The 14,719-nt window shown below is 49.0% G+C and overlaps 1 protein-coding gene across 1 annotated transcript in view; it reads right to left on the minus strand.

The window, feature by feature from the left end:
- Gmpr (guanosine monophosphate reductase) overlaps positions 1–11,347 on the minus strand; it is a 39,283-nt gene extending 27,936 nt beyond the window's left edge. The window contains exons 1-3 of the mRNA XM_021180306.2: positions 11,065–11,347; positions 4,239–4,358; positions 1,703–1,786 (exon numbers count right to left, since the gene is read on the minus strand). Of these exons, the coding sequence (XP_021035965.1) occupies positions 1,703–1,786; positions 4,239–4,358; positions 11,065–11,151 (291 nt within the window). The 5' untranslated portion in view covers positions 11,152–11,347. The remainder of the gene's footprint in view (positions 1–1,702; positions 1,787–4,238; positions 4,359–11,064) is intronic.
- Positions 11,348–14,719: the final 3,372 nt, after the last annotated feature.

Raw genomic sequence — 14,719 nt, forward strand, 5'->3', positions numbered from 1 at the left:
CTGCCTGTCTCAAGTTCCTGCCCTGAGCGCTTTCTCTAGATGACAGACTATACAATGTACATGCCTTAAGAAGAAATAAACCCTTTTCTCCCTGGGGTTACTTTTGGTCATGGTGTGTCATCACAGCCATAGAAACCTTAAACCGAGACATCGCCTTACTAAACTAACAATTTTAGGCTAGTTATGCCATAATTAACATTTTCCTGGTTCCCAGGAGGATTTGTTTCATTTTCTTTCTCCCTCCCTCCCTCCCTCCCTCCCTCCCTCCCCCCTCTCATTTTCTTTCTGATAGCACTGGGTACTGAAGGTAGGGTGCCACTCACTTTTCAATCCTCCCAGGTAAATCCCACCTGAGCCACATCCCAAACTTGTACTTTTGTATTTGAGGGACAGGCTACGTCGCCCAGGCTGCCCTTGACTTTGAACTCCTCCTGTCTCAAGCCTCTAACGTTGCGGAGGTTATAGGCTATGGCACTGGGCCTGGCTCTAGATTACTTATCGAAGCTTATCTATTACTCTTTAGCTCCTTCTTCCTGCTACCGGGGCCCAGATAACTCTGTCTCTGTGTGTGTGACATCTCCACCTATGTGTCCAGCATGGGCAACTAGTGTCAAGGACACCACGCTTGCAGCTCTTGCGTTTGGTTTTCTTTCACTCAGCAAAATGCTCTCTGGGTTTGTTCACACCATGAGAAGTCAGTATTTCCTTCCTCCTGTGGCTGGATAGCATTCTATCCTATTGATACATTTCATTTATTTGTCCATCAGTTAGACATTTGAGTTGTCTAGGCTGCACTTCCTACTTCTGGGCTACTATAAATGTTATGAGCACTTATGACCCAGTGCATGGGTGAATGTATGGTTTCATTTCTCCTAGGAATGGAGCTTTTAGTCATATGGTAACTCAGGCTTCCTCTCTTGAGTGTCTCAGTCAGGGTTGCTACTGCTGGGACTTTAACACCCCCACCAAAGCAATGTGGAAATGAAGGGTTTATTTGGTGTCTGCTCCCAAGGAAATCAGGACAGAACTCCAGGGAAGGAACCTAGAGGCAGGGGCTGATGTAGAGGCCATGGAAGGATGCTGCTTACTGGCTGGCTCAGCCTGTCTTCTTAAAGAACCCAGGACCACCATCCCGGGGATGGTCCCAACAGCAATGACCTGGGCCCTCCCTCAGCAATCACTAAAAACAAAATGCCCTAGAGACTTGCCCACAGCCTGATCTGATAGAGGAGGCATTGCTCAAATGGCCACAGCTTGTGTTAGGCTGACATTAAACCGTGTTTGGGTTGTTTAAAAGACAACCTCAGCACCTACTATATTCCTCCCCACTATATATATGAGCATCCCAATTTCTCCACACTCTCAACAATTCTCACATCATTCTAATGACGGCTCTCCTAGCAGGTGTAGAACATAGTGAAATAATCTTGTTACCATTAGGATGCACTCTCTGTAGCCAGGAAAAAGCAGTTAGATTGGATTCACCTGGCACCCCTGGCAGGAAGCAAGGCTCTTCCCCAGGCTCTGGGCAGAGATATGTACTCCCCAAGGTGAAGCTGATCTCATGGGTAATTGCGTGCCCGTGGCGGGTTTCCTCAGGCAAGCCCGGGCAGTGAGCCTAGCATCCTGGATTCAAATGCTTCTGACGTGGCTGCAGACTTCTCCTCCCCCTTCAGCCCATGTCCTGTAAAACGTGTCATACCTGCAGGCATTCGGGGTGGGTTTCCGCAAAACATTTCCAGTCATCCAGGGAGTAATGCTTGTGAACGGCTGTAAACATGGCATGCTGGGAAACAAAACCAGATTGTCAGGGGCGAGCCAGGGGAGCCCATTTCCCCGCCGCCCCCCCCCTTCTGCCTGCTGGGGTAAGTCAGGGACAAAAGCATCCACCGCTGCCTTTCACGCCTAGTTTGCTCTGAATGCGTCCCTGGGAGCCAAAATCAAACAAAGGTGTATGCGATGAAGCAATGAATCGCAAAATGGTCCCCTGCTCTGATCTGATCAGACAATGTGTGTTCAGTCTTGGGAAGCCCTGCCGAAAGGCAAGAGAAGGAATCAGGGCTCATCTCCACCCAGCTGGCCCACCTAGCTCTTGCTCACACCCAAGGCGGGCCAAGAACACAGATGTAGAAGATTCCCTAGACCAGGAGAGTTATCCTCCTAACGCAAGCTTCTGCTCAGTCAACCAAAGGACCCTGCCTTACATCCAAAGCTTCCCCCAGCTCACAGCCTAAATACTTCTGGCTGAAAGCCAAGAAGAGAGGCTGTTTTGGGCTACTGAGCCAAACTTCACCACCATCAGACCAATGGCTTGCAAACACCATTGAATTCTCAGAACAACTTTGAACAGACTTACTGTCATTAGGAGTATTTCTCAACACCCACTTCTATAAATTTAAGAAATATATAGCAAAGCTGGGTAGGGTGGCATGACTCCAGCACTTAGTAGGCTAAAGGCTGAGGCTGGAGGATTGGCAGCAGGTGAAGGCCAGCCACAACATAGCAAGACCCTACCTCACAAAGGGGTGTGGGGCAGAAGAGGAAGAGATAACCAATTTAGCAGTTGCTTATAGCAATGGCCCAGCATCAGATTTCCCTGCTCCTCAGCCTCTCCTCTAACTTCCGAGTCACCCTACACCTCCAATTTCCCGCTCTAAGATCCACACTGTCTGTGGATCCCAAAGTAGACACCTCACAGAATCCCCCACGTGGTTATCTCGGCCAGTGCAGGCCATGGCATTCCTGGGAAACAACCCTGTGAAAGCGGGCAGGGCAGAGTAAGCTCCAGGTTCTTCAGTGGATAACAAGTTTGCAGACAAACCAGGCTACCTGTGTTGCTCCTTGAGCCCCACACCCTTTTAACTGTGAGCTTGCTGTCATTATAACAAAGTATCTGAGGTAATTAACTTATAACGAGGAAAGGTTCATTTTGGCTTGGTCTATTGAAGGGTCCATTGTTATTGGGACGGGGGCATGTCAGCCCACCATAGCAAGAGAGCACAGATCAAAACTATTCACCTTATATGCCCAGCCGGGGAATAAAGGAGAGAGGAAGACACTGGGATCCCATAATCCCTTGCAAGGCCACACCTTTAATGACCTAAAGACCTCCTGCCAGACACCATCTCTTAAAGGCTCTGCTGTTGAAAAGTACCACCCCGAGAAATACCCTTTAACACACGGACCTACAGAGAAACTTTCTCACACTACAGCATACACTAAAATTCATCACAAGCAGTCATTAACAACAAAGCAAGGAAAAGATCGGGGATGGGGGTGGGGCGGGGAAAGATATCACATTCCTTTAGCGATTCATGTATTTGCCTCAGCCCCCCTTCTGGCAGAGACTGAGAGAGAGGTGACAGACAAACAGCTAATCCTCAATCAGGTGAATGCCCACCCCCCCCCCACTCCACTTTCTGAGCTCATACTCTGAGAATCTTTCCCCTCCTCGCGGCAGCCTAATGATGCCTCCCTGTGATCAGACTCGCCACCCTCAGGGAGAAGCTTTCTAACTAATTGCATTTAGCTTTGTGCTTGGCAGACACGACCAGCAGAAACAGATACAAAGTTCCCGTGCTCATCCTCCAGAGGCCCTCTAGTCTCCACCCCTGACCCACAGGTCTGTCAGGAAGCAAATACCTACAGCTGGCATTTCCTCTGATTTTTCCCCTGAGGTCAAGGCTAGAGTCAAATGAAACCTTGAACTTGCCTTGGAATCCACCCAATTTAGAGATGTGTCCTGCACTTTCGGGAGTCACTCTGGGTTTATGTCCTGCCTCTCTACTTGACTGAAGGCCCTGGGGCAAGATGTCCCTCCTCGTTCTCTGTCTGCCTGAGTTTCCTCATTTGCAAAAGGAGCCTACCCCATGGAGTTATGATACGAACTGAGAGACACATTATAATAGAAACGATAAGCACTCTCTAACGCAATGTGTTAAATATTACATGCAAACTGCTTGTCTTCATTTTAAAGGGATGGCTCCTCTCCAATATGACTTTCATCCTGCTGCCTAACTTCTTTTTGAAAGCCTAATTTCTAAACCTATCACAGGCATTTTCACAGAAGAGCCAGAGCCAGAGCCAGAACGAGACCATCTCACTGAGGTTCAGACAGGACAGATCTTTTGACTACAGAAGTGGGAAAGATATGCTCCTTGCAACAGTCAGACTCAGCAAAGAATGAGAGTCCAGGCACCTGACACCCCTATTCTCCCCCAAAGTGGTTGAGTTCTCACCTGTGACATCACCACAGCCATCTCAAATGTCCCCACAGTGTCCATGTTGGCCACAATGATGGGAATCCCTGAGTAGGTTTGCTTCGAGTTTCGAAATGTAAAAGTTCGCTCAAGATCCACCTGTTGGCAAAAAAAAAAAAAACCACCAGAAAGAAATGAGTTGGCTCTGATATAACACAGGCAGAATTCCCAGTGATCACAGCAGGAGGGAAGGACACCAAGGAGAAGGTACCCCTAGGCCCCTAGACTCTCTTCGGCCCAGTGTTCCAAGGTTAGAACAGCCCCAAGGAAACCATGTAGTAAGCTATACCCACACACAGAAGTTTAAACAGTCCCACTGTCCCCACACCCAACTAAGACACTAGATATTCTTTCAGGAAGCCCAAGATCTATGTGAGGTCTTCCTTCATCACTCACCCCCCAATCCCTCTTCCACCTTCTCTCCTCACCCTGTCTCACACTGGCCCTAATCTCTCTCTCTTACACACACAATACACACCCACACCCGCAATGACTCCCCCACCCCCACCTCCAAGCACTGAATGGTCCATCCCTCTTATAGGGAACTCCATCCACTCTAACAACAGTGACCCTCCTTCCTCCTCCTGTCAGGTCCTTTCCATCTCCCTGTTCACCTTGAACCACTCTACACATTTCCCAGAACTGAGCTACAACTCCGTAATCCCTTTGCCTTTTGGCTCTGGCGGTGGTTTTGTAATTGTGAGCAGTGGGGAAGTACAATGCAGCCATCTGTGTCTGCCTTGCTCAGACAGCTGCAGGGAGGGCCCACCAACTCTCCTGGAACTCCAACCTGAGTGCACATTTGACTGCGAGCTGTCAGGAATCCAGTCAGGTGCTCAGGCGGGACTGTGGACTTAGCAGAATCACATGCCAGAGCTGCCTGGGTCCTCCCAAAATGCTGGGGGACTCATTATTACTCCTGTGACCCAGAACCGTCTTATGCTTGAGCTTATCACAGAGCAGCCACTCCCATTTCTCAAATTCATGTCTGCTTGGGTTTGACTTAAAGGAAGATACCAAGTGAGAAGCTGGAGGACAAGGGGAAAGAGAGATTGGAACCCCATCTCCCTCGGACAGCTTCTACAGGGCAGCCTCGGCCCCTTCAGATCTACTCATATTCCTGGCTCCAGCTTTCTTGGCCAAGTCCAGTTCCTCCCACTAACTCACATCCATTGGTATTACCAATCACTCAGCCATGTCAGGAGGAATCTTGGTAGAAGAGATTGTCAATAAAGAACTTGCCTTGCAAGCATAAAAACGTAAATTAGGACCACCAGAACTACGGGAAAGCCAGGCGCACGCATACCTTTTCCTTGCTGTGAGGATGCAGGAAGTGGTCTGGCTAGCCTGACCAATTTGGTGAGGTTCCAGGCCAACAACAGGCTTTGTGTCAAACAAAAGATAGGAGGACCCTGATGCTCCATACTGAAGGTTGTCCTCTAACCTCCATATGTACACTGCGCGCACACTACACACAGGTAAGTACTGTGTGTGGACACACAAGCACACTGCATGTGAATAGATTCCCTTTTTGAAATACTCTCTATCACTCATTGCTTTCACTGGACTCTGTGGCCAAGGTGAACTGACAAGGAGAAGTTTGAACTTTAATCCTACGTGCACCCTGGTTTGCGAGCACAGACAATCGCTGCCTTCAACCAGCCTGCTCCAGATGGCTACCTTTTCCATTTTGTCTAACTTGCCCTTCACGGTCTGAGTTAAATCAGAGCGCACTGTGGTGCAACCCAGACCCTTTAGCCTTTCTGTTCTCTCTTGCTTCTCCAAGTCCAGAAGGCTAGCCTTAAATGGTGGGCGGAGAGAGGAAGTGAGTCGCTGCCTTTCCATGAGTCTCCTAGATGCTGTCTCCTCTCTAACTGAACTTCCTCTGTTGGTGCAAGTCCTGCTGACACCCTGCAGGATGTCTGAGGGAGGCCATTCCCCTCTGCTCTGCACTACTACGGCCCCCTCCCATCCTTGGGCCCAGACTGAAAACAGAATTCCTGGTCTCAAATACTCTTTTAATTCTGCCTAACATGTACAGGAGGGAAGAGCCTCTGCACTCTGTCCCCAGTTGAGATCACAATATATATCTTGGCATACCAAAACCTATCTGCAGGAAGCACGCATGCATACCTGTATACATGCACAAATGTACAAATGCACGCACGTGTGCGCGCATGCTTACGTACACACACACACACTCACATTCACACACACACACTCAACCTTGACAATGAACCCTTCGCTTCCTATCTCTGCAAGGCAGCTTCCTGGCACTGGAGGTGTGGGGTTCAGCAATGAAACCTGTGTTTAGCAGACAGTAGGCTCTGCCAGCAAACCTCTCCCTCCCAAATGATATAAGGCAGATTCTTCCCGATATTTAGTTCTAAGAAAGAGAAATGAACTTATCTGTCCTAACCTTATCTACCCAGACACACACACACAGTCCTCTTGTTCACACAGAGATAAATAGTTTACTCCAACCTCCCAGGGTTTTACTCTGCCACAGCTGCTGAATGCCCCCAGATACAGCACCCCAAAATACCCACTCAGAAAGTCAAAAACTGCCCCCCTTCACCCCCTAAAATAACTTCTGTTTTCTTTACTGGGTCAGTCTGATCATTACCCAGCACTGCAGGTCTAAAGTACACACAGCCACATTTATGGGCAGTTGCATGTAATGTAATGAACGGGCCAAGCTAAGCTTAAGGAGCCACTACAGGAAATATGCTACACTGTCCTAACAAAACAATCATGCATGGACATGGCAAGAAAGGTACAGGACGGTACCCGGAACGCCCACCCACCCACACTTCCTTCCCAAATCCTTAAGGCCCGGTGAGGCCATGCCTGTATGTTAAGCTCAATGGACTGCCACCAACACCGTTGTAAACAACTGCCACTTGACTCTGGCGTGGGAGAGGATGCCCCAGAAGCATGGCTGGCCTTTGGGGGAAACATTCCAGGAAATGGACCACAAAGGCCTCAGGATCAGATTGCAGCCGCTTGGGAAGGGAATTCCAGTATCCTGACTCCCTGGAACAGGCCTTTCTGGATGCTGATGTGACCCCCAGGAAGCTTCTCCACAGGTTCTTGTGCTTCTGAAATGTGTGTGCACAGCTTAGCACCACTGTGAGCCACGCAGTCCCTCAGCGCAAAAGGCATTTAGAGCCGGAGTCCATGTTTCACACAGTGATGATCTCCGAAAACATGTCAAGACCTCTCCCAAGCTGCATCAGTCAAAGCTTCCGTGTTGGAAATTATATTTTGGAGTGTCTCCCTAGGTGATTCTGAGGCACTTGTGAGGAAGAACAAATCTGGGCAGGCCCTAAAGCCACAAAACAAAGTTTACATAGGCTGTTACAGGTTAAACTGTGGCTCCCCCAAATGGTACTGAACTCTTAACCCCAGTACCTGTGAAATGGAACCTTATTTGAGAATAGTAGCCAAGTTAAGTTGAGGTCACCTAGGGTTTAGAAAAACCCTTATCAATGTTCTTATCAAAAGGGAAACACTTGGACACACGAACACCAAAGGAGAACAAAGGTGAAGTTACAGGGCTGAAGTTAGGGGCTAGATTTGGGCATTTACATGTTGAGGAGGGTCAAAAGTAGCCAGCAAGAGCTGGAGACGTTCGTGGAAGGCGCTGACTGTCTCACAAACAGCTCTCAAAAGAAACCTACCCCATAGACACAACTTGATCAGAGACCACCAGCCTGCCTAACCAGGAAACAAACAAGCCTGATGGTAGAGCCACCTCTTCTGTAGTTCCCGGTTGCAGCAAGCTCGAAACACAATGCCAAGGTAAGAAAATACACAGGATCAGAACTGAGACTAATAGAGCCCCCTTTTACTGTAGATTCTCTCCACTCTGTCCTGTTCTCTGTCCCCTGTGGGTCAGCCTGTCACAGATGCAGACTGCTAGACCTATCTCTCTTCAATGGTCCAACAATCGTGATAGGGTTGTAAGTGGATGGAAGGGCATTTGCATGTGCCCTGTCCTAGGACAAGCAGATGGCTCTCTACGGTGCATATTCTCCAATCCCAACTTTCAAAATCTGGTGTTCACATGTTAAAGTTTAAAAAAAAAAAAACAAGCAAATAAACAAACTCTTGTGGGTCAAGGAGATGGCTCAGTCACTAAAGCGTTTGCCATACAAACGTGAGAATCTGAGTTTGATTCCCCAAAACTCAAGTTAAACAGCTGGGTATAGAGGCACACTTATACTCCTCCGGGTTGGGGAGGCAGAGTTCCCTGGAGCCTGCTGGCCAGCCAGACTAGACTGCTCCACAAGTTCGGCGGGTCAGCAAAAATCCCTGCTTCAAAAATGACATAATAATCTTTTAAAAGGTGGACAGTGCCTGAGTGTCTGAGGGATAACACCAGAGGCTGAATTTTGGTCACCACTAGTGCATCTGCACACACACGTGTGTGCATATAAAACATACATGAATATGTTCACACAAGCAGAAATTCTTACTTAAGAACTGGGATGGGGTTGTTAAAGCCAGTACTGGGTCCCATGGAATGATGGATGCCTCGTGTGTTTCAGATAAGTCCAAAAATCTTAACTCAGTCAACAAACCCTGTGGCACTTCCATCTTTGATACCTTGAGCTAGATAGACTTGGGAGATGACTAGCCTGCTCCTCCATAAATGCATTGCCTAGTTGCAACAACTCTCCCTGTCCCCCTGCCTCTGGAACAAATTTCATTTCCTGTAAGCTGATGAATCAGGTCTGGTTCTGAACAAACTGCTGCATTGGTAAAACCCATCCCTGCCAGATTCTGTTCTAGTTGGTATCCATTTTCTCTTATGCCTCCCCCTCAAAGCTGTTGAGATGTTAATTGCCTATCTACCCCACTGTTTCCAATCTGCTTCTACATATTATTTCTACCTGGGCGAATTCACTTCAAGTCCCTGGTTGTGCCTGCCTGATAGCACAAGAAACGCTGAGCTGGAACGGCAGAGAGGCCAAGGCAGCCCCTTCTGCGGTGACAGGCAAGCAAGTGGCATTATGTGAACTCATCCACCAGGCAGGAGTGGCCAGCCCCAGGAGGCTAGACCAGAAACAATTGGAAGAGCCAATCCAGGTAGTTCTCTCACAAAAGCTACAATATGAGACAACAGTCCTCTAGGGCACAATTCTCACTGTGACAGGTATACACAGATTCCAAGATTCAACCCAGGCTGGGACATTAAGAGTGGCTATCAGCCCCAAACCAGGGGTTGCATGACATCATACGGCTCACGTAAATATTAACACTGCCCCTTCTCAAGAGCTTTGCTAGTTCAGAAAATGCATAGACCCTTGCTGTGGATGGATAAACGTGTAAACGTGTATGTGTTTATAAATAAGTGGCTCATGTCTAAATAAATTTTAAACAAACATAAAGGAAAAAAAAAACCAGACAAACACTGAAGCCACCAAATTATTAGTCAGCCTAGAATGCAAACACTTCATCCTGACCTGGGTTTAGGAACTTACTGGCTCCTAGGTTCTATTCAACACTCCGGGGGCTGGGGGGGGGGGGTTCTCTAGTGTTTATTTTTGTTCCAAGGGTTTGCCCTGTTTTTTAGCATCTGAAAGCACAGGATGACCAGCAGCCCCAGTGGCATATAATCTGGATGGATAAGAGTCCACCACTCCCCTCTAACCCACCCCCCAAGTCCTGCTTGGTCCAGTTCTGCCTCCAAGCTGCCAATACCCCTGCTTCAGGAAAGTTCTACTCTCTCATTGGCTAGCCCAGAAGGCAGTCCTAATTCATACCAACCCTCAGCTGGCAGCTGCAGGCACTGCAGTCGGGCCTGGGCACCGGAGCGAGTTGTTTGCTGAGGGGATTTATTTATGGTCTTGTTTGTTGAGCAAAAGGGATGGGGCGGGCAGGCAGGCTTAGCTCCCCCCACCCCCCCCCGCCCTTGTCCTTTCAGGCTCTTCCTCCTGAACCCCCCCCCCCAACAGAGCCAAGCCAAAGGTTCAGGAACAACTCCACCAGCGAGCTCCGCCTTTCTAGAAAACTATTTATCCTTCAAGGTCTGACCTCGGCCGTCTCCCGTCTCCACCTGTTCCCAGGCGCTCATCTTATCATGGTACAACTAACTTCCAAATGGCCCAAATGACCCTCACCCCAGCGCCGTCCGCTTGCATTACTCTGGGCTGGAACTGCAGGCTGTCCAGTACCGCAGAGTGCCACCAAAAAGCAGGTCCCCAACTCAGTTCCTGCAAGACCATTTAAACTCGAGAAAACAAAACAAAACAAAACAAAACAAAACAAAAAAAAAAAAAAAAAAAAAAAAAACAACTGAAGTGCCTGCGGGGAGCGCCCGGCTTTTCCGCCCGGTTCGCAGACACAAGACCTGATGCTAAATCAGCAGAGGCAGGTCCCGGCGCCAGGAGACACTGCTCCAAATTCCAAGCTTGAATCTGCAGTTGCATTTCCCTTCCTTTCATCCTAGTCCTACTGTTTCCTCTCCTCCCCGGAGCGCCTCTCCTGAGACCATTCCTTTTAAAGTCACTGGACATTCGGTTGGTTGATCTTAGCTCCTCTGTGTCAGTGTGAACTTCCCCAAGCCCACCACCGGTAGGCAGACACATTTATAATTCCAGGCCCGAACTAACCCGCCTTGTCACTGGCCCTAACTAGAGACAATCCAGGTGTAAGAGAAAACTGACTGGCCTTCCCCCTTTCTCAGGAAGGGGAGAGGGTGTGACGCCCCTGCCTCGGGCACAGTTAGGCACCCTGTGCCTCCCTTTGCACCCACTTCCCCCTTGCCAACCCGAAGGCGGTATGCCAGCGGCCCCACCTCGGATCGGCTCTTGAGGCTGCTCCGCTTAGGTCGCAGCAGAACATCCTTGAAGTCGAGTTTAAGGTCCGCGTCTATGCGGGGCATGGTGCTAGCGGTGCGCGGTAGCTTCCTGCGGCGGAGGCGGTGCGAAGGCCGGCGTCAGCCGGGAGCTGCGGGGCGCGTGCGTACAGTGGCGCCCGGGTGGCTGTGCGCAGAGTGGTGCTCCGCGAACCCGGTGCGCACGCCTTGTTCTTATGCCCGCGCGCCCGGAGCCCCCAGCACCGTTCCCCCAACGCCCGGCGCCCCGAGGGAGCGCCCCGCCCCCGGCTTGCAGGTCCCGCCCATATCCCGGGTCTCTGAGCTGAGCCCCGCCCCGGGCCCAGTTCCCTCTGCCTAAGCGCCCCCTCCTTCTGTTTGAGTCTAGCAGTGAGCCTGGATTCTGCCATGCAGCACCCTAGAGAGCTCTGGCCTGGGCTGAGCTGCAAAATGAGTGCGGATTAGACTTGCACAAAGTCTCCCATGCCCCGGGGTGTACCCTGATCGTAGTCATAGGGGTGACCAAAGGAGAAGGTTAGGAGACCAGGAGAGTGACGTTTTGTTTTGTTCCGTTTTGTTTAGGACAGGGTTTCACTATGTAGCTCTTGCTGTTTTGGAACTCACTATGTAGACCAGGCCGGCCTCAAACTCACAAGAGATCTGCCTGCCTCTGCCAAAGACAGGAGCCACTAAGCCTGACTGTAGAGTATGGCCTTCATATGTGTTCCAAAGGGAATTCCCAAACCCCCTCTAAGGAGAGAGGAGCAGAGAGCTCACTGACTTGGTCCAAAATGATAGTCAATGCTTAGCTCCTGCTGAATGCTGGCAAGGTAGACAAAAAGATTGATGGAAATCAGAGCTCAAATGCAGGACTCTTTCGGAATATGTGAGAAAGGGCCACCTTCTTTGGCATATACCTGTGATTACATATCACAGACCAAAGCCATCCTCCAGGCTCCTCTGGTAACACACATTTGTAAGAAATGTCAAGGCCTCTGTAATAGAGAGCCTTCTTGTTTTCACCTCCCCAACTCCCCCTCCACTATGCTAGTTCCCAGGCTGTTCCAGCTGACCTGCCCTCCCGCCTCCTCCTTGTAGAGGGCAGGAGTCTCTCATCATTTTTGCTATTCTTCTCCCCCCCCCCTTGAACCTCCCCCCATCCATTATTTTCTCTATCCTCCCCACAAAAAGCTTATCCACAACCAGTCTTCTTTCCTCTCTGCTCTGGACTCTTCCAGGTACCTCTGGCTGTTTCTTTTCTACAATAAAAAGTGTGGTGGTTTGAGCAGGAATGGCCCCTATAGGCTCATATATTTGAATGCTTAGTAATCAAGAGTGAACCTGTTTGAAGAGATTAGAAGGATTAGGAGGTGTGGCCTTGTTGGAGGAAGTGTGTCACTGGGGGGGGGGGGTGGGCTTTGAGGCCCAGGGTCATTCCATCTGCTTGGCATGCTGTCTGGCATAATGATAATGGACTAAGCCTCCAAAACTGTAATCGAGCTCCAAAGAAATACTTTCTTTTATAAGAGCTACTTTGTTGGTCCTGGTGTCTCTTCACTGCCACAGAACAGTGACTAAGACAAAAACCTTCTCCAGAACTAATGATGACTAATGATGGTGACTAACAGTCACCATCCTGGAGCTTTCTTTACTGTGCCCTTACTTACAAAAGGCTAAAAGTTTTGGCTTCCCTAAATCCCCTCTCAGTGTGCCCACCAAGTGTTGAGACAGGCCTCCAGTGTGCTCAAGAAGAAACCATTGGGTGGTTATCCAAAGAGTGGGGTGGGGTTGAGACTGTGTCAGTCAGTGGCAATGAGCATGCCCAGTGTTCCAGCTAAAGCAGAAAAGGGGGGTAGGGGGGAATGAACACAGGAGCAGAAAACAAAACAAGGCTTACGTAAATGAAGTGTCTTGGGGCCTCTGCCTAGGTTGAAAACTTGGTGACGTTCCAGTTGGGTGACCTTGAGGGTATCTGACTCAAGTATTTTCATAGGTTAAAAGGAAAGGTTAGGGCACGGTGGTGGCGCAAGCCTTTAGTCCCAACACTCAGAAGAAAGAAACAGGCAGGTCACAGATCTCTGTGAGGCTGGCCTCATCTACATAGGGAGTTCCAGGACAACTAGGGCTACATAGAGAGATCCTGTCTCAAAATAAATAAATAAATAAAATTAAAAATTGTTAGTTAGGGTTGTTACTGCTGCAATGAAACAGCATGACCAAAAAGCAGGTTTGGGGGGAAAGGGTTTATTCAGCTTATACTTCCACATCACAGTTCATCATAGAAGGAAATTATGACAGGAACTCAAGCAGGGCTGGGATCTAGAGGCAGGAGCCATTGCAGAGGCCATGGAAGGGTGCTGCTTACTGGCTTGCTCCTCATAGCTGGCTCAGTCTGCCTTTTTATAGAACCCAGGACCACCAGCTCAGGGATGGCATCACCCACAATGGGCTGGGCCCTCTCCCATCCATCACTAATTAAGGAAATGCCTAACAGCCATTATAGACCTTACAGATCACAATCTGATAAGACAATCCTAAAAGCTGTTCTGGGGCATGTCCTTTTACTATAAAGGTAGTTTTAGGTATCATATCAATAGATCATATTGATATCATTGGTATCATAGAAAATTGCAGGTCCACAGCCAGAGAAGGAGAAACATTTTAAACAAATGTCTTGAATTAGTTTTCTATTGCCGTGATAAGACACCACGATTAAGTTAACTCACAAAAGAAAAAGTTTATCTGGGGCTTACAGTTTCAGAGGGTTAGAGTCCATGACTATCAAAGCAGGAGCAGGCAGGCAGGCAGGCACCAGAGCTTATGTCTTGATCCACAAGCACAAGGCAGGGGCAGAGAAGGAGGGAGGGAAGGGGGATGGGGGAAGAAGAAACTGGGAATGGGGTGAATGGAAGCCTCAGGACCTACCCCCAGGGACACCCCTCCTTCAACAGGGCCACATCTCCCAATCCTCCCTGAACAGGTTCTCTACCAGATAACCAAGTGTTCAAATCTGTGAGTCTGTGGGAGCCACCCTCATTCAAACCTCCACAACATATGTCCATCGTGCTGAGATGGCTGAGCCGGTGGGAGGCTTCAGCCAGAATGAGGGGCTCCTTTCCCTTCCCAGGATTCCATAATTTCCCATCATCCTTCTATCCTGCTCAGAACCACTTCCGTTTCCTTCCTGTTCTCGATAGCCTCACCCATTCCTTGGGAACTAGCATGTGATTCAGCCCATGAAAATACTGTTGCTCCATAGTGACATTTAACACAAGTGTCTGCAAATGATCAAGGTCTTAGCCCATCCCACTTGCTCTCATGATCTTTACCCCACAGGAAGTTCACGCATGTTCCTGGAAGCAAATCAAACTTACCAAAGAGAAGGAACATTACCTCCATCAGTCCAGCCAGTGGAATATTTATGACCCTTTACAAGCCGTGGAAGCCCAACATAGAAATGAGGGAAACAAGCAGGCTGTGTATGCTCTGTCGTAGTCATTGTCCTAAAGGAAAAGCTGACTTAAGCTATCTGTCCTCTGATACTCTCTAGTACTGAAGAGGCAGAAGTTCTCCGAGGTCATACCTTTTCTTTCTGGAATATTCTAGATAATAGAATAATATTCTATTCTCCTCAGAT

The sequence above is a fragment of the Mus caroli genome, unplaced genomic scaffold, assembly GCF_978045245.1.
Source record: "Mus caroli unplaced genomic scaffold, Mus_caroli_1 scaffold_15, whole genome shotgun sequence".
NCBI lineage: Eukaryota > Metazoa > Chordata > Mammalia > Rodentia > Muridae > Mus > Mus caroli.